General features: G+C 36.4%; 2 protein-coding genes across 2 annotated transcripts in view; one reads left to right on the forward strand and one right to left on the reverse strand.

The window, feature by feature from the left end:
- SGCE (sarcoglycan, epsilon) overlaps positions 1-2,011 on the forward strand; it is a 28,530-nt gene extending 26,519 nt beyond the window's left edge. Inside the window, exons 12-13 of the mRNA XM_009895368.1 lie at positions 211-245; positions 1,961-2,011. Of these exons, the coding sequence (XP_009893670.1) occupies positions 211-245; positions 1,961-2,011 (86 nt within the window). The remainder of the gene's footprint in view (positions 1-210; positions 246-1,960) is intronic.
- A 5,398-nt stretch (positions 2,012-7,409) lies between these two features.
- CASD1 (CAS1 domain containing 1) overlaps positions 7,410-18,488 on the reverse strand; it is a 23,132-nt gene continuing 12,053 nt past the window's right edge. The window contains 10 exon segments of the mRNA XM_009895350.1: positions 7,410-7,979; positions 9,043-9,135; positions 10,104-10,181; positions 10,730-10,870; positions 12,201-12,302; positions 13,119-13,198; positions 14,750-14,906; positions 17,037-17,156; positions 17,747-17,836; positions 18,252-18,488. The exon segment at positions 18,252-18,488 is cut by the window's right edge and continues 14 nt beyond it. Of these exon segments, the coding sequence (XP_009893652.1) occupies positions 7,713-7,979; positions 9,043-9,135; positions 10,104-10,181; positions 10,730-10,870; positions 12,201-12,302; positions 13,119-13,198; positions 14,750-14,906; positions 17,037-17,156; positions 17,747-17,836; positions 18,252-18,488 (1,365 nt within the window). The 3' untranslated portion in view covers positions 7,410-7,712.

Below are 18,488 nucleotides of genomic sequence, written 5' to 3' on the forward strand. Positions count from 1 at the left end.
GATCATACAAGGAAAATGTAGAGGCCGAAGTATAATTTTTGAATATTCAAAGATGTGTACAGGCAAAACTCTCTCTCTATATATATATGTATTGAACGTAATACGGGAACTATAGCTCCAAGAGGAAGACTTGTTTTAACTTAGGAGTTACATGAGAAACTCTTTTCATTCAAAATCCTTCTTCTTCATTACTGCTTTCGGGGATTAAAGGAGAATTTCGTATGACAACATTTCAAAGATTTGAGGCAAGTATATAAAGGATGCTTCTGCCCATTTTTTTTTTTTTTGTTATCTGGAAATCAAAAACACATTTATAAAAAACAAACAAACAAACAAAATCAACAAACAAACAAACCCCCAAACAACCTGACTGCAGTTCTGCTACCTTTTGCTATTTGTGTGCTGCTTTATACATGTATTGGAAATGGCAGTATCCATCCAGAGCCTCCAGCACTGGTTTGGGTTGACATTTAGCATAGCTGTTAACACCCAGTACTGCTGGCATTTAGAAGGCAGAATAAAAATGTCACACGGTTCAGCTCTTCCATTATGACTGTCTTGTTACAAGTACTCCAGTCTGTCTTGCAGTAAAAAAGATGCAAAATCACCTAGTAATGCTGTATGTTGACAGCAGTGAGAAATTTTTCAAAAGGTGTGAAATAAAAGCTAGCATTGGGTTTGTCGCTTGCAAGTCACACTGAAGAACTGCCATAAAAATAGATCTTAAAAATCCTCCCATGTCTGTATTTTCTGTAGTACATTATTTTGGTAGAATACACCAGTTCTTTCATATTCATCACAGACGCTGCCTGTGACAAGCTCTCAGAAATCGGGGGGGTGAGAAAATGTATTTGGGACCAATGTTTCCTCCTTTTCTCTTAGTTTACAATGACACTTTCCTTCGTAACTCAGATGTGCAGATGATGCTGGAAGCACTTCCGTGACGTGGTGGCACGTGCCTCTTGCAGTTTGTCTTCTAAAGGGTATCTCTGACTGGTGTTGTCAGAAGGTTAGATTTTTAGAATGTTATGAGGTAAACCGAAATTCAGGCGGTCCTAAGATTTTTAGTAGCACCAGTACAAACTTAGCAATCAATTGTATTGATCTGTTCAAATAAGAAATTTACAGCGCTAAAACGCTTAAGGCCAAAAAACCTGTAGAACTAGACAGACGTTTAATTTTCTTCCTTTCCTGCAGAAAATTCCCAATAATATACTCAGGATTATTAACATACTATCAGTCACTGCCGTAAAAGAAGATATGTCTATTTTAAAGCTTCAGTAGACCATACTTAATAATTTGAAGAGTCTAATAACCACTATCCTCTTCAAGAACTATCTGAATCCCCGATTGGAAACAATTTGTTTTTAACCTTATATAACAATGCAGATTTAATAGCTGACCTAATGCTCGACTGTTTCACGAAGTTAAAACAATAACTGCGAAAGAACTGTATGAAAGCTCACAACTCGCATCTAATGGCTATATGACACTGCTGAAAATTGCTACCGGTCTCCAATATGAAAAGGCGTATTAAGTTTGAATTGTCTCTCTGTCGATTGGCAGAATTCATGGGGACTGTTTTAAGGTTCTCAGATGAAAATGTTTGTAGGATAGTACTATAATGCAAAAGACTAAATAGTACATATACACCGTATACTGCATTTTTCCACTTTGAGCTTCACAGTCTCCCTATGAAGTCTGTTAGATCCCAAGCAGAAAGATAAATTTCCGGTTAAACAACCTTTTCCCAGATCTCTCCCTTCCCAGAAGAAAGCAAGCAGAGCTTTTTCATGTGTATGTTGTCTTTTGGTCCTGGTTGTACTTGTGTTTCTCCAGTGTGGCTGTTGATAAAGGACTGATAGATACTATTGATGTGCTGTGCTACCAGTGGACAGTTCAGAAGCGTTGAAGCATCGTCTGCCACTGATGGATTATATAAATTCTCATCTATTTGCAGGTAAATGGTATTCCTGAGGAAAGAAAACTAACAGAAGCAATGAATTTGTAATCGGAGAAGGCAGCAAATTGTCTTATTTCCTTATTTGTTCTGATTGATGCATGAGTTTTTCTGGTGTATATTGTGCATGCCCATAGTATTAAGATGATTTCAGTGCCGGAGAGTACAATCACTTCCATATAACTAATGTACTGTACCCTTTTGTACTTCGGACATTTTTGACAATTTGTAAACACTGATAACTTTTTATATTTGTTACATTCAGAAAATAATCTTTCAAATATATGTATTAATAAATATCAAACTTTATTCTGTCTTGTGATGTCTTCTGAAAGTTTTAACAGGGAAATCAAAACTTCAAAATAAGCACCAGGTTGAAAGGATTTCAGGCTCTGTTCAGTGGGCTGATAGAACTGCCTTACGTCTGCACACGAAAAGCAGTGGTGTATCAGCATGGAAACTTGTGCAATGTGGTGAGGCTCAGAAATAGTATTCCAGATTTATTAGGCATTAATTTTGTAGAGATTATCAAAATGTAACGAGCAAAGTTATTTTTTGAAGAAAAAAAATCCAAAACACCAAAAACCCAGACCAAAAAACCTAAAACTATTCCTGTTGAAAATTGGATTTCTGTTTCTTTACCAGATATTTACCCTATTTGACAACTTTGTAAGCAATAAAACATTTAAAATCTGTCCATTCATTCATCTGGTTATGTTAGAAGAAACTGTTATAAACTACTGTAGGCAGAAATTCATGTCTGCAAATAAACAAGGGTAAACTTGTTACAGTATATACAGACTTCTAACGTTTTAAAAATACTCTTGACATTTTTTTTGGTGATATTCCCAATGCCTCAGTGCGGTTTATTTTTTATATCCTCCACGTTCTCTGTTCTTTTTGGAGCAAAGAGTTGTGGAAGAACTAGCTATCCAAAAAAAGCAGGCTTATTTTTTAGCATCTTGAAAAGGAGTTGATGAAATTCCTAATTCCTGGGAGGTGGCTACTTTGAGAGGCATTTGTCTATGCAGCTGAAAGTTTAATAATGTGAACTTTGTTAAAAGGATCTGAACAGAGGTTTCCTAAGTTTTTCAATAGATGGTGGTAATTTATTTCCAGATGCTTTTCTGCATATTCTGATTTTTTTCTGATGCTTCTTTAAATCCTCAAATACCGTGTAACACAGGACTTGGGGTCTCCAGCTGTAACAGCTCACACCAACAGTTCTTGGGGTTTTTGCCTCAACGCATCATACCGTTTTAAACTAACACTTAAGCTTTGTCTTTTTTCTATAATATTTTCTCTTTCAGAAGCTGTATGTTCATCAGGACATTGCATTGTAAGCAGAAACCTGCGTCTGCTTTAAATACGCTAAATGCTGGCGACATTGCCTTAGCTGAGGTTTCTGAGGTCTCTGCTAAGAGAAACTGAGTAATTTAGGCAATTTAGGCAAACTCTGAGTAATTTAAGAAACTGTAAAATAAGTTTATAGAGTTTGTAGAATGACCAAAGTAGTCGCTGGCCTTTTTTTTTTTTTTCCCCTCTTTTTGCAGTTATGACCCTGTTCCTTCAAAACACAAAACCTTATTTTCTTTGCTTAAAAATGAACATAATGTGTTTATAGGTTTGGACCTGAATGCAGCACCTCGGCAGATAAGTTAAAAAAGTCCTGAGCTGTTTTTTAGGCACATTTTGAGCAACAACTATGACAACTATTGCAGCAAAGTATATAATCAGTGCTTAGTACGTTGTACGCACTTGTAAATATTGTCAAGCCTTAGGTGGAGTTTGCAAGGCTGCCCTGAATGCCATGCACAACCCACGGAACACGTTAACGACTCCATCTAGCCATAGGAACGGTGCTGGTGGGTATCGCACGGGGAGAGGCAGCTCAAGCCGCAGTCACACAAGTTGAAAAACTAAAAGTCAGTTTCTGAAACAGTCAGACGAGAAAGCCATTCCTACTTACTTTCCGAGTGGGGTGCATCACACCTACCTCATCCAAAAGGTACCAGGGAAGACATTCCATCAGTCGATCAGCCTCCTAAGGGACCCCTCCTTTTTTCCAGCAGCTTGGATGGTTAGCGGTGAAAAGTGAATTAGAAAACCGCACGCTGAGGTTTATAGTACATTAAAAATTTCCATCTTTTATCCAAGCTGTGAAAAAATTTCAGTACAGTCAGCATTTGGTTTCTACTACTGTTTTCAAATGTATGAGCTGTCAGTGCTTTGAAACAGAAATGAATGGAATGGATTTTAAATAATTATTTTTAATGCAATGTAAGACTAAACTTTGTAAATAATACTGGTTTTGGATCATAACAATTTCTGCTAACTTGAGGATGACATGACAATCAACTAGCTACCAGTTGAGCCGCTCCCATCTTATTTGTATTAATGTGGAACAGTGCACATAAATATATTTAAGGGAATTTCTTAAACTGTTATATACATGCATAAAGAATCAGTTTGTACCAGTGGGTGCTCCACTTACTTATTCTGAAAATAATCTAGTGATGTAGGTGTGTGTCTTGGGTAGTAAGCACACCTGAACTATTTTATCATTGAGAGCTTCATTTATTTGAGGTAAGTTTAATATCAAAATATTTATTTTTACTTATTAAAGCAATTACTATGGAAGCATAGATTTATAAAGCTGTCTAAAGATATGTAATGGCTAAAGAGTTAGTTAAAAGTGACAATATTTAAAACAGTAAATTCACAGCCTCTTTTAACGATGTATGATGAGAGGATGAACTGATACTGTATTGATTAAGTGATGATTGCAACCAAATTAAGTGGAAAGTACTACCGCTGTCTTTGTAAATATACGAAATGTAAAATCTAATAAACAGGGAAACATTAAATAGTGATGCTGTTGCCTGGTTATTTTACATGGTGAGGCCTGAACAACTTTGTGTTACAGTTGTTAACGCTATGGGCAGCGATGCTGGATGGTGTCCAAGAATGAAGGTGGAACTGATTGTGCGGGGTTCCTGTTTAGCTGGGGGAGATGCTGCAATAGGTGTAGTGACTGGAAAGGATGGAGAGTATTTGCACCACCTAGTCCAGGTGCCCACGTTAGATGTTGTCTCCCTGATTATACAAGGAGCTTTGGGGACAGGAACTACCACTCTGAATCCTTTGATTAAGGAGCCCCTTCTTCTCTTTAGCGTGAGACTTAAGTACCTAAATGAAAAGCTAAATTGTTTAACCCAAACAAATCTTAAGGATGGGTTTCTTCATGTTGCCAGACCAAAGAAAAGCCAAAAGTCAGTTCCTCTGCTTTCACACACAGCACTGCCAGAGCATCTCTGGCTTGTAACCAGTGGGAGAAAGTATCTGCCACCTCTGCTGTGGAGTTTCATTGAAGTCCCCTGAGCTCCAGGGGTGGTTTTGGCTGTAATTTCATCTGACGTGGGACAGTGCGATTTACTGCAGAAGAATCTTTCTTCCTGCATTGCATCTGAAATCTAATGTGATACAAGTTAATTAATTAAGCCCTTAATTTGAAGTAGTGGTATTCAGAATACCACTTTGGAGAAACTCTGCAATACTAATCTGTGATGTTAAGGTAGGCACAGTAGTGAACTGGAGCTCAGCTAGAGCCAAGCAAGAAGTTTTTACTGAACTGATGCTGCTCCCATTACAAAAATAGGCAACCACAGCACATTTATTTAATGTTTAAATTACGTCATATTTTTACATAACTTGAAAAGAAAATATATTTATCCCACATACAGTAATAGTAAACAAGTGCATTATTTCAAACATTAAAAATAAATCTTTTAACCAAGTCTGTACAACAGATAAATAAAATTATATCTACAATACTTAAGTTGTGAAGAACAAAACAAAAATTATCGCTCAAACTCACAGTTCCCCATTGCTCCTAATACTGGCATAGATGAAGGTTATGCGTCCTGTCCCCCACTCCAGCGTTCACCTATACCATGTCTTCCATTCAGACGTACGGATGAAGGAGGTTAACCTTCCAACCGTTGGAAGTAACGCACGCAAAGAACAAATAGCTGAGTAGCTTTCCAATAGCTTCAAAACAGTTGGCAGACTTAGTAAAATTGCTGAATCCGGGGGAAGTGAAGGATTTTTTTTTCTTTTTTATGATGAATGACTGGTCATTCTTTAAAAGAAACTGTTCTCCACCAAAAAAAAAAATAAATAATGAAGCCATTCTTGTAATAAATTTTTTTTGCACTCATTGGTGGCTGCAAGTTTGAATTCAGTTTTTTAACTGGGAAAGGTGAAACACATGTACATATGGTATAAATTAGGATTCATATTGTTTATAATCATACATAATTGCACATATGCTTGGAAAACAATATTGTGCTCATCTTTTTGACTGCTAACAAGTAATCAGTAGAAGAATAAAATGAAAAGGCAACTAGAGGTCAAACTATCACTTGAACCAAAACCACAAACAGCGAAGAAATGACCATAATTTCGCTGAATAAAAGGAACGTAAATTACAGCTTGTCACTGCCACACTGAAGGGCTATTTCTTTCAATTTTACTTTTTATGCTAAAGGAAAGAGTTACTAAGAAAGATGGGCACTGCTAGAAAGGATGGGAAAAAAGGTTCCTCCAAACAGCTCCAATCTCATTTCATTTGTAGTTCTGATTCCACCATCTGCATGCAGACAGACTGACCACTCAATCCCTCCTCCTCCTGATGTCAACAGGTTGACTTGCATCCTTGACTCACATCCTTTTACATGAAAATATTATTACAGGATAGAATATGGCACCAGTTCCCCAATGACACCTCGTTCAAGGCACCTACAAATTCAGAGAGAGGTTCGAAGATCACTCTTCCCCTGTTCTCCCGTTTCCTTAAGATCTGATGGAGTGGATACGATGGGATTTCATCTGACTGGAAAAGGCTGGAGGTCTTCCAAAAATTCTCCATCTTCAACTGAGTCTCTGAAAATTATTCATTGTTGTTCACTGGGATTTTACAGAGAAGTGTACATAGTTAAATGAATTAGTGAAAAATTAATGAAAAAGCCAACAATTTTAGGGAAAAAGAATTCTTTATAAAAAAATTTCACCTCAGAATTCACCATGTTTGCTGAAAACATCTTAAATTTCTAAAATAAAAAGCCCTAAAATATTATGTAAACTTGTATATAATCTTAAATCACTGAATTGGTGATGATTTTTATTCCCATGTATAAAGGGTTTCATGTAACATACACTATATCCACCCCAAATACTCATTTCTAAACAAAAAATTACCATTTTGTTCAGAAAAATGCCCTGGTTTACCAGTAACTTCATGTTTCACATCAGCTAAAGGTGACCATTAACAAGGGATCACAAGTTTGCTCTTTTTTGTTCCTTGATGAGAACGATGACAGCACGTGTTACGTACAGGCAGTACTCTAGTAACAGCCACTCTTCGTTCGGCTGACCCAAGGTAAAGTGAATTCCGTGATACGCACATGATATTGCTAAACCATTTAACTTCACTTCATGTCACGTTGAAACAGATATGTAAACAGAAACATATATCCAGTAGAAAAGACTCATTTTCACATGCAATTCTGTACAGTGCATTCTTGTTTCTCAGATTATTTGAGAAGGCTATTTCCACACAAAATATGTACATTTGTACTATATACATTTTCCACACACTTAATTTAAATGTCTTCTTGTACCTCCAGTTGAGAATTTTTGTTCAGGCAGACGCAATGTAAACCTGAAGAAAGTTTCCAAGAATCTTTTCAAGTTAATGCCCTGACTGTTCTTGCATTGCTGAGAAGAAGAGGAGTCCAGAAAAAAATCCAGCTACGCATAGCAACCTTTTCAGCAGAGTTGAGTTATCTTTAGGAACCACAATCTGTGCTAGATCATTAGTGATCTGAGAAATTTCATGTGCCACACACACAAATATAAAAGTGCTGACGAGAACATTAAACATCGGATATCCAGGAATGAGCACCAAGATCCCCTTTGTGTCTGCTGCCAGCCAGATATGGTATTGGCAAATGAAAAGCTAAAAGAAAAAAAGAGTGCGTTTAATAATACTTACGTATAAATAGATTTACTTATATAAAACCGTATAATTATTATTATTGCATCAACTGACACACTGTACTCCTGCTCAAGTCAGATATTTATGATTAACTAACATACTTGGAGAAGCTGTTTTCCACGTCTTTGCTCTGAGACAATACTATTGTTAGAGTACACAGTAAAGTGGGTGTGCTTAGCCCTTAACCAGCTGTGGCATAAGGGAGCATCGTTCACATCACGTCAGAACAGATGAGGAATACGCCTCCACTCAGTTACCATATCTCTGGTGAGGGACTGAACTAACATGCCTGCACATAAACGATAATGCTTTGACGGCTAATGAATGGAAAGATCCCTGGAGTTGATCAGCACCTTAAAAGTTCACCAGGAATCAGAACAGTGAAAATGTGATCCTTTAAAAACAATTCAAGATTGTGTATTACATCATTGTAAGACAATGAGTTTCTCCTGTAAGTTCCTTTCCCTTTTTAAAATCTATTTTAGTAATGCAATAAACTTAAACATTTAATATTACTAAACAGCAAGTAAAATAGAAAGCAAGATAATTCCTACTGTTCAAAATATACGCTCAATGGAACAAGGTAACATTCGCACTAAGAAGGGTTTTTTTTTTATAAAGTTACATTTGTTTAGTAATGCAGGAAAGCGTTCCTGGGCAAAGACACTTGTAAGTGCACTTATACCAGTAAGTGTAATTCATGCTGATTCTTCAACTGGTTTAAATTTTTATTCCAACTGCATTCACACCACAGCATACTCCAGCCTTAAATCCCCACTCTCAGAACCCTGAAATTCCCCCCCAAAACAGCGTCAGAAGTTTGGTACTGTGAGGCTGCTATTTCAGCTGTGATTTTTAAGTGTAGATGGAAGCTACAATGCTAAAAGAGGTCAAACACGACAGTATGGTATTAAGTAATCCAATAAATGTTTTCACTATTTATGTGTTATACTACAATTTAGATAATCAAGCCACCTTACATTTCTAAGTTTCAATTCACTGTACTTCAGATCGTTCTGCTTACCTCTAGAGAAATTTTGCCAAACCAGGCAAAAAACGAGCTATACACAGATCGGACATATCCAGGAATATTCCTGATGAGTATGAAAGCTAAAATCTTAAAAAAAAAAAAAAAAAGTAAAATGACAGTGACTGCAAATGACAAACAGATAACACAAAAAAGGTTTCCATTTTCATTGTCTAAATTGAATTGCATCATGCATTTTCTTTAAAAATTCTCTTTAAAAATCTAATAAATATATAAACCAAATTAAAATCCACTCAGTTTATAGTGAACAAAGTAGGTCTTGAAATTGCAAATTTCTTACACACATTCTTATAGCAGAGCAAGTCACATTTACATCTTCACTAGAATCATGGCCTTGATGTTGATAGATATTACTATACACTTATGAGGCATGGTCACAAAACATACCATGCCAGCCTAAAATGAAGGTGGCCACAAATCTGAGCTAACCCTCAATTTTTAAAGAGAAGGCATCCAGATGGACAAATTAATACTAATTAAGCCACACGTGCTGCTCCTTGAGAGAGCAGGACAGACCATTAGAAAAATGAAACAGAGAGGGAACAGAATCAGACAGCTGGGGTAGAGTGGGGCAGGGGATACAGTAGGAGGAAAATCTAATTTTAAGAAAAGCACATGCACGTCCCCTGTAGCCCACTTCTTCTCTGCCTAAAAGTGACTACAGGGTCCCATAGGTTGCTTCCTGCACTAACATCTCCCAAACACTCACGGTTCCCTACAGCTTTCTTCTTTTTCACTGCTATGCAATTAGTCAAAAGTTGGGCTTGGACTTAAACAGTGCATACGAAACCTACACAAAGGACACTGAGGTTAACCAACAGCATAATGACGGTAGGTGATTTCAGTGCTTAGAGGCAATGAAAAACAGCAGGCAATGTAGTTAAACCCTTTTTCACTTTCAGACATGAGAATGAAGCTCAATATCTGACATTCCATGCTAAAGCAAAAATATCTTTGAAAAGAATTTTCAAAAAAGGCTCAAACAAGGACAGACTAGATTCTATCACTGTAAGGGAAAGGACTATAATTATAATTACCTGCACCACAGAAACAGAAGGATGTAGTTCATTGCACTCTGTCTTGTTTTTACAGCTACTAGCCCAAATAGAGTAGGTCTAAAAGATATAAAAATCAGTCTGTGTAGCAATTATATGTAACATTTAAAAATGAAACAAGAGGTAAGCTGTTTTGAAGTACTTCAGCAGTAGTTGGTTCACTAAGATGTGGGACAGTAAGAGAAAAAAAAACCTACATTGTGCTTAGTTTTGTGTTTCTCTCAAATTCTTCTTTGCAACTGATGAATACCATGCTTATTCACACCCTATGATACAGCCATACTGTTGACAATTTTTTCATCATAAATAGACAAGCGACCAAGAGTGGAGAAAAGAGCTGCATTATCTACCATATTATTTTTACGATCCAATTTTCTTGTAACCTTTGCAATGAACTGGAAGAGTGATGATGTTTTCATCTACAGTTGACTGAAAGGAGAAATATTTTAGTGAGGAGATAGGTAGGGCTGTGCACAAAACCACAGCTGAAATACCTCCAGATCAAGATTTGCTTTTTTAAATCAATATATTTTCTGAGAAAGAACTTCAGAGAACATATTCTTTAGAGATTTACAAACCTGATTATACTAGTTATACTAGGTACGTACCAAAAAAGATACAATTGAAATAAATAATAAAACATTGGAAACTCTGTTGGAGAAAAGAGGATCTCCCTTTCCTTCTGATATCATCTGACGTTTCTGCAGTGCCAGATAAATAAAAGCAAACAGCATTCCATGAAAAACCACCTGTAAAAGACAAACAGAATGCAATGAATATTTCATGGCTTTTACAGGTACTTCAGGTACAAACTCTTAGCAGAAATGTTACAGGATAAAGTATTCATAATACCAAAGCTTAGATGTTAAAAGGTCCTTTCCCAGATTTACTGAAGCAAACAAAAATAGGCTTTCTACACTAGGTTGTTCTAAGTTGCATTTTTAACTCAACTCAGAAACTACAAATAAATTACTCTTACTAATGCTTCACAGAGCATTAAAGACACGACAATGAAATTTCAAGAAGCTTTCCAGTACCTACTATCCCCTCTGCAATCTATGCCAGCATTGAAAAAGGCTTTCTCTGGGGAAAAACCATGAGTCTCTGCCCTTCTCCCAAGTTGGCAGGTGAAAACATTCAAGAAGCACTACAAGTGCTTCCCCCTCTCACATATACAATTCTCCAACTGTGTTTTATGATCTGATGCCAAGTTCTCATTAGCTAGCAACACGATGCTGTTTCAGGCCCATGTGGTGCTTGTCTTCTATATTTTGGGACTTCCTCTTTAGTGAAATCACAGCGTACACACTGTTCACAGGCAACAAAGCTCCAAGTCTGAAATGTGGCAATGCAGTGTGCACTGCTGATGGGAGCAGCCCAGGACGCAGCAACTGCGTGCTCCGCAAATCTCAGTTACTGAAGACTGCCAGAGGGAGAAGTGTGCAAGTGATCCCATTAAGGATAAGTTTAGCAAATAAATACTCCCACCTTAGAAACTCATCTTACCAAGAAAGCAAAAAGAACCAACCCCAGTGTCTCCCTGTTCTATTCCCCGACGCTGTAGGGTCAGTAACTGGAAAGAAAGCACTTTGCCACTGGAAAACCATTTAAAAATATGTGCGAGAATAGTCTGGTTTTGGCATCAAGACCCTGATTTTAACAGTGTTTTAAATGTTACCTTAGAAGAAATATATGCCTAATTGATACAACTTTCAAAAAATATTACCAAGAAAGCCACCACAATACTTTTCCTTGTATTTCAATAGCCTGAAATGCTACAGGCGTTAAATTTTTGCAGTAAAATTTTTGAGAAAAGACAAATCTAGGTCACTTTATGACTCTTTTTTTAAAAAAAGTAAACTAAGCAGGATCTAGCAGCAAATAAATCAACACCCATCTTTTAAGCAAGGCTTTGACAGACATTTGCAGAAGTAAGGTGGATGCAGCTTAGTCTTCTGTTAAACAATCCACTGGGATAAACTCCTGCTTTCTCCGGAGGAAAGGAAAAGAGCCCCCCTCCCCCCCCAAATTAAAAATACACTTAAAAGATCAGTATAAATTTATTCAAATGTTACATACGTAGCGATCCAGCTTCCACCTAAACCACCATTCATAGACATTCCCATTCAGTTCAAAACACTTGGACAGTGGCCAAAAAGAAAATATCTTCTCAAATGCGCCCTGTAAAAAATAAACATGGCAAAAGCGTTAACACTGATGTCAACCTTATTTAAATCAATATGCTGCCTTTTAATATTATCACATCCCTATTTCATCAGCTATGTGGCATTCCGAAAATAACAGGTTTCCTTAGAAAGCACTCCCCCCAAAAAAAGGAACAAAAACCCACACCACCCAAAAATACTTCTTCAGATGAGAGAAGGTTTCAGTTTTGCTTTCATAAAGGCATTGGCACGCCTTCCGTTTTGTACTGCAGGCTTAAAGGGAGAGATCCACTGACGTGTTGGGATGACAAATGCATACTCTACAGAAGGCTACAGTTCAACAGACTTAAAACCAATGAGGGATTAAAACCACACCACTTCCCTTGTAAAATCCTAGAGCGACAAACTCTGCCCTTATTTCTGTCAACTATACTCACAGCATGCCCTAATTTAGCACAAGAACCGGTCTTTTGATAAGGTATCAAAGCCAACACCAGGTCTCCAAGAGACGCAGATCTTCGTATGCTAGCAAAAACCAGTAACTTTAAGCACATCAAAAAAAACCACCCCCAAAACCAAGCATAGACATTTATTGCATTTGTAGTAGTATACTGAAAACTTGTCAAGCATTACAAATGAGTAAGATACAGAATTGTGTTTTTTCCTGCATCCACACCAATTCAGCTATGAAAAGAAACAGAAATATTCCACTTTTTTTTCTTCTCTATTTACATTACAGAAGCAAATATACAAGTTACGAGCAGATTAAAAAGTAGAGATAGGTAATATACTCTTAGGTCCTTAAGGATAAAAATACTCAAAATTTACAAACCTGAGAATATGACAGAAAATATATACATGTCAGTAAGCAAATCAGTTTCAGCAGCAAACCAAAGTGCCATAAGCAGTTCCCTGAGGAAGAAATAAATTAGTCAGTATACAGTCATTAATTTTTCAATAGCAAAACCCAGGACACATTAAATAATAATTGCCAATGATTTAGTGTAGCTATGCTTAGTAACAGATACATTCATAAATAAGTGTTCGAATACTACCAGCAATATTTTATCACTGTCTACATTTACATATTAAATTTTACTTTAAGCAATTAAAATAAGCAATTAACAACCTATTAATCCTAAATTAAGCCTCATGTCTAAAACAGGGAAAACATACATACAGAAATAAGATAATTTAGGTGTTCAGCAGAAACACTGTTTTAAGGCCTCTGCTTTCCCAAACACTGCACAGGCAGTCCTTATTCTAGGTGACTGTAGAGAAATAAATAAAACAAAATGCGCAACAGCTTTTGTCATGTGAAATAAGTACAGCATATACTATTAAACTCTGAGGTATCATTTGCACTCCAAAGCTCAACTGCAAGTCATTACGGACAAGCATCTTGTTAAGACAAGCCTGAGAAATCGCTCTTCAACGCTGTTGACTGATACTAAGCTCTACCCAAGCCTCAACATTGCAACAGAGATCATCTCCCTCTTTCACCATATAAATTGGCAGCTGTAAACAGGGACATAAACAAGTGAAAGCTGTCACTGAAAGATTTTCTAGTTTCACGGTACACTATTGCTCCGAAGTACACAACAGCCATTTCTCTGTGTCTGGAACAGAAGTGCCTTAGTAGTAAAAAAAAAAAATAAATAGTGGAGCTATTTGCCTTCTAGCTATCTTGTAAAACTACTCTCTAATTATATTTTTGCAGCATCCCTTCCCAGCAGCCATTTGGTATATTTCACTGTCATACCTGCAGACCATACAATTTGGATATTACTCCATCAATAAGGAAGGAGGATCTAAGACTCTTAAGGTTTTCGTTCTAATTTAGGTGAATTAAATAATAAGCATTTACCACATGATGACAGCTCTTCAATGAACTCCAGTGCCTAAAATGAACTGGGATTCACTTCAATTTTTATTTAAAATATCTGTATCGCAAGACATACTTCTGATAATTCACTTAATCTAAGATACTAAGATAACAAACCCCAGGACATGGCAGGATATGGCAGAATTAGTGCTCAAAATGGACAAGACACGTTGGCAATGCAGAACGGGAAAGTCTAAGCGCTCACTGTTCATGCCATACCCATTAATACACTACAGCAACAATCCCAGCTACCATACATAGCGCAACCTATATTCGTAGTTTGCATTCAGTAATATTATAACTCTTGATAAAACACATTTCTGACGGTCAAAACCTATTAAAAAGCATTCTAATATCACTGTAACCAGAGACAGACTTTAGTTATCAGCTGTTACATTTTTCAACTGACATACAATTCATCTATGACAAACCACATTTGTGTGAGCAGCTGTTTAACATATTTTGACTATGTTAAAAGGAGACTGAGATGTACTAACAATACGGTTTTCTGTATGGTTATCATTTGTAGTAACATGTGAATGTTTTATAGCAGAAGGGGAAAAAAAAATAAATCTTACCATTTGCTTTCTTCTGGACTATCTGAGGCCATATAGCTAAGGTGGCATAAATGATCATAAACCAGACAGTGACTAATGGCACAAAGTAGTAGAACTGGTACGGTCGGTCCATCACTATGCACAGTACCACGACCAAGAAATTGAGACGAAATAAAACCTGGAAGGAGTCAGAGGAGAGAAGACGGAGGATATATAAACTGGGAGGCAAAGCTAAGAGAGGCGGGGGAAATGTTTCTTTAGCACTATATGAAAATACCAACTTATTTTACATCTCACATGCTGATTATATGTCAGTTGAAACACTGGAAAAGTATCTTGGGGAACAGGAATAATGCAATACAAGACGGCAGGTGGATTATGCAGTACCAGACCTGTCCTACGCTGGCCTACTTGGGTAGAGATAGAAAATAGGGTAAAAAAGACCTGACTCCAGGCTAGGGACTGAGTATTTCAGTTGTTAGATGCTGTTAATGCCTCTCTGCTTTCACTCCCATTGCACCTGGCCTAGCTCAGTTAAAGCTAGGGTAATGCCATTACCAGTGCTGCACAACGACCTGAGCTACATGAGAATACAATCTCAACTGCAATTAAAGATTTATTTTTATTTTTTAAACTGCTACAGCAAACACTGCAAAACCTGTGAGGGAAACCACAAAAATAGGTATGTTCTCCAGTACCGTTATGGTGTGAAAATTCGTTTTCTTTATTATCAAATCTAGGCTCCAATACACTGTCTTTGGAAAATAAAACAACCCATAGAATCAATATAGCTGACGGGAAAGTATTTGTTTTCTCCCTATTTTGAGCTGAAAACTCATATCCATAACTGAAAAGGCTTTTGGACCAAGAAAAACACCAGTTTTTAAATGAAAAAAAAAAACCATCACCAAAAAACCCCCAAATCATTCATTTTTCAAAGGAAGCAGATACATCTGATACGTTTCTGAAATTTTCATCTGTTTCTAAAGAAAGGGGTGTGGTATTTATGACCATATTCTATATATCAAATGGTTAATCATAGTTACACAGAACTAACTGTCCCAGCAAAAGACCCCAATCCAACAAATTCTCAGTGGAGAATGAAAGAAAAAGTAAGGTATAATATTTGGCAATAATTGCTATGTCTTGAAAGAGGTCACAAATACTACAGTGATGTCTCTTGTTCATGTATTGGTAATATACTTCAATGCAAAACAGTTGGATACTTAATAAAATAGCACCGTGAAGAGTTTCTTTAACGGATCCAAAAGCTCACTCATCAGAAGGAAAGAAAGATATCACAAGTGCTTTCGGACACTATTAATGGCCCCAGCTAAGCAATCAAAAAGTTTTTCATTTCACCAACAAGTGAGGAAAAAATCCAAAATGTATACAAAAATTAAAAGCTTTCAAAATTTAAGCAAGTGAAAATGACTTCAATTAAAATCAGAAACAAGACAACATTTGTTCCGTCTCTGTAAAGACTTGCCATGCTGGGAGCAAGCAAACCAATGTGCTGAATAACTTGCTGAGTAATTACCTTTATTCACAGAAGACAAAAAAAGAAATTTTGTACACAACTGTCTCTTGGATTCACCAAACGTTGATCTACTTGTATAATGAAAACTCTAATAGAAACATACTTATAACTAAAAAAACTCCAAACACACAGGAAAATACCAACATGGAGCAGACTGATGTTTTAAGAACGAGGTAAGAGAAGCAAAATGAAGTATTTCCAATGGCTAATTTGGGAAAACTCTTTTTTTTTTGCCAACACAGGACAGCAGATGAGAACATTCACACCACATATCTATTTTCAATAGTAACTGGAGAAAGGCTGTTCTAGAGGGCGATTCAGAACATCACAGATCTCCATGTAAACCTCTTACTCACCAGTGACTATAGAATAAATCTAGGAAGACTTCACAAACAAATTTTTCAATGATAGCCCTTTTTACTGCCAGCCAGCCTGCTGGATCAGTCCGTGTATATTGCTATATATTGTAAATCGCTACTGCAATGAAGACTTCATTGCTATATATTGGAAAATGTTTGTCTTGATATTTTAAAGTCTACGTACTTACATTTTTTTACATGGCAAGTAACTTTTATATGCTGTATGTTTGTATTAGATAAACACTACCGATTAAGCAGGCCAGATTACACAGAAGCAACAGCCATTTTTAACGTGCAAATTTTGGTTAAGTAATCTCATATCACCTTATTTAGGGAGTATGGATACATCTTGGATATTTTGTTATCTGGACAAATTTTTTTATAAAAAACAGTAAGTAGATAATCTTACCTGACATACTCTGTATACACCAAAGTCCCCTTTTATCCAAAAATATGAGAAGTGTCCATAACCTGTTTGAAACAGATATGCAGCAACCAGAACTCGAATGTGCATGTACACAGGCAAAAACTGTTGAGAAAAATAAAGTACCTTTTATAAATGGCCACATAAATGCTTTTGATTTTGCTTTCTTCCCCCCAATTTTATGTTTTTTCTGCATTGCAGTAAATCAGGTTTAACTAAGAAAAGAAACATTATGCTGCATTTCCCTGTTTCTTCCTAAGCTCTTTTGTTGCCCTAACCACTCTAATGTTAAAATGAGTTTCTGCTGTTTATTGCTCTACATTTTCCATATTCTGTAACCACTTAAGAGAGAGTTAAGAAATTATCTTCGAAAGCTTACCTTCAGCAGTTTCAAGTTCTGAACACAAAAATGAAGAGTTGCTAGCAATTAAAAAGCAACTAATGTAATACTCTACATAGAGGAAACAAGCATATTTTTTCATTGGCTAAATAACACATGAAATGCTCTTATCAGAGAAATCTACAGTTATATAGAAAAACTAATTCAGCTAATAACATTTTTAAAACTACAGGAACCATAGCATGAGGTATTAATCCTATTCAACTATAATACGCATTTGTACTATCGTTCTTTTCAAGTAACATACCCAAATTGCACTCCCACTTAAAAAACAAATGAAATTCAAATCACTTACAGTGCTTGCTCCAGAGATATGATAAATCAAAATAACAAGTTGCATCCAGCCCTTCCATTCATCAGTCTGTTCTCTATTTAACACTTTAGTCTAATGCAAAACAAAACAAGAGTGTTGCTATTCCAAAAAGTACAACGAACATCTACAAAATGAGGAGAAAAAGTTCAAAACAATAAACCAATTTATGGGTAAATAGGTGTCATTTGTAAAAGATTTCTGCCTAGCGGACACAGGTCTACCAGATTTTAACGTGCTCTACACTCTCTCGTACCCGAGCTATGCTCACTTCAAATTTGACTGAGTGACAATGGCTAAAAGCACATAGACCCATATGCTTTCAAAAGGTTTTTGCATCTAATTCCACACAAACATATTGCTTGTGAGTGCATTTTTTACAGACAAGTTATACTGACTTTGAAAATTTAACTTGCCATATTTAGCAATTAGTTATTTATACTCAAACTGGGAAACAATGTTATAAGGAGGATGTCAACATGATCATTACCTCTTTGGTATTTTCGGTATAAAATACCCCCAAAACCAAGATATAGACGATTGGTATGAAGAAAGACGAATGTGTATAAAATTTGTTTTCCTTCATGAAAAGATTTGCTCTGTCACATAGATAAAAATAGGTCATGATTAGACCGAGTTTGCAGAAGGAGTGTAAGAGCATCTCTAAAGTAGAAACGTTAGGAGTGTTGATGGCAGGTTTCTTCTCCTCTCCACTTTCCAAATCAGT

This window comes from Charadrius vociferus, unplaced genomic scaffold (assembly GCF_000708025.1).
Source record: "Charadrius vociferus isolate BGI_N301 unplaced genomic scaffold, ASM70802v2 scaffold31, whole genome shotgun sequence".
NCBI classification, from domain to species: Eukaryota; Metazoa; Chordata; class Aves; order Charadriiformes; family Charadriidae; genus Charadrius; species Charadrius vociferus.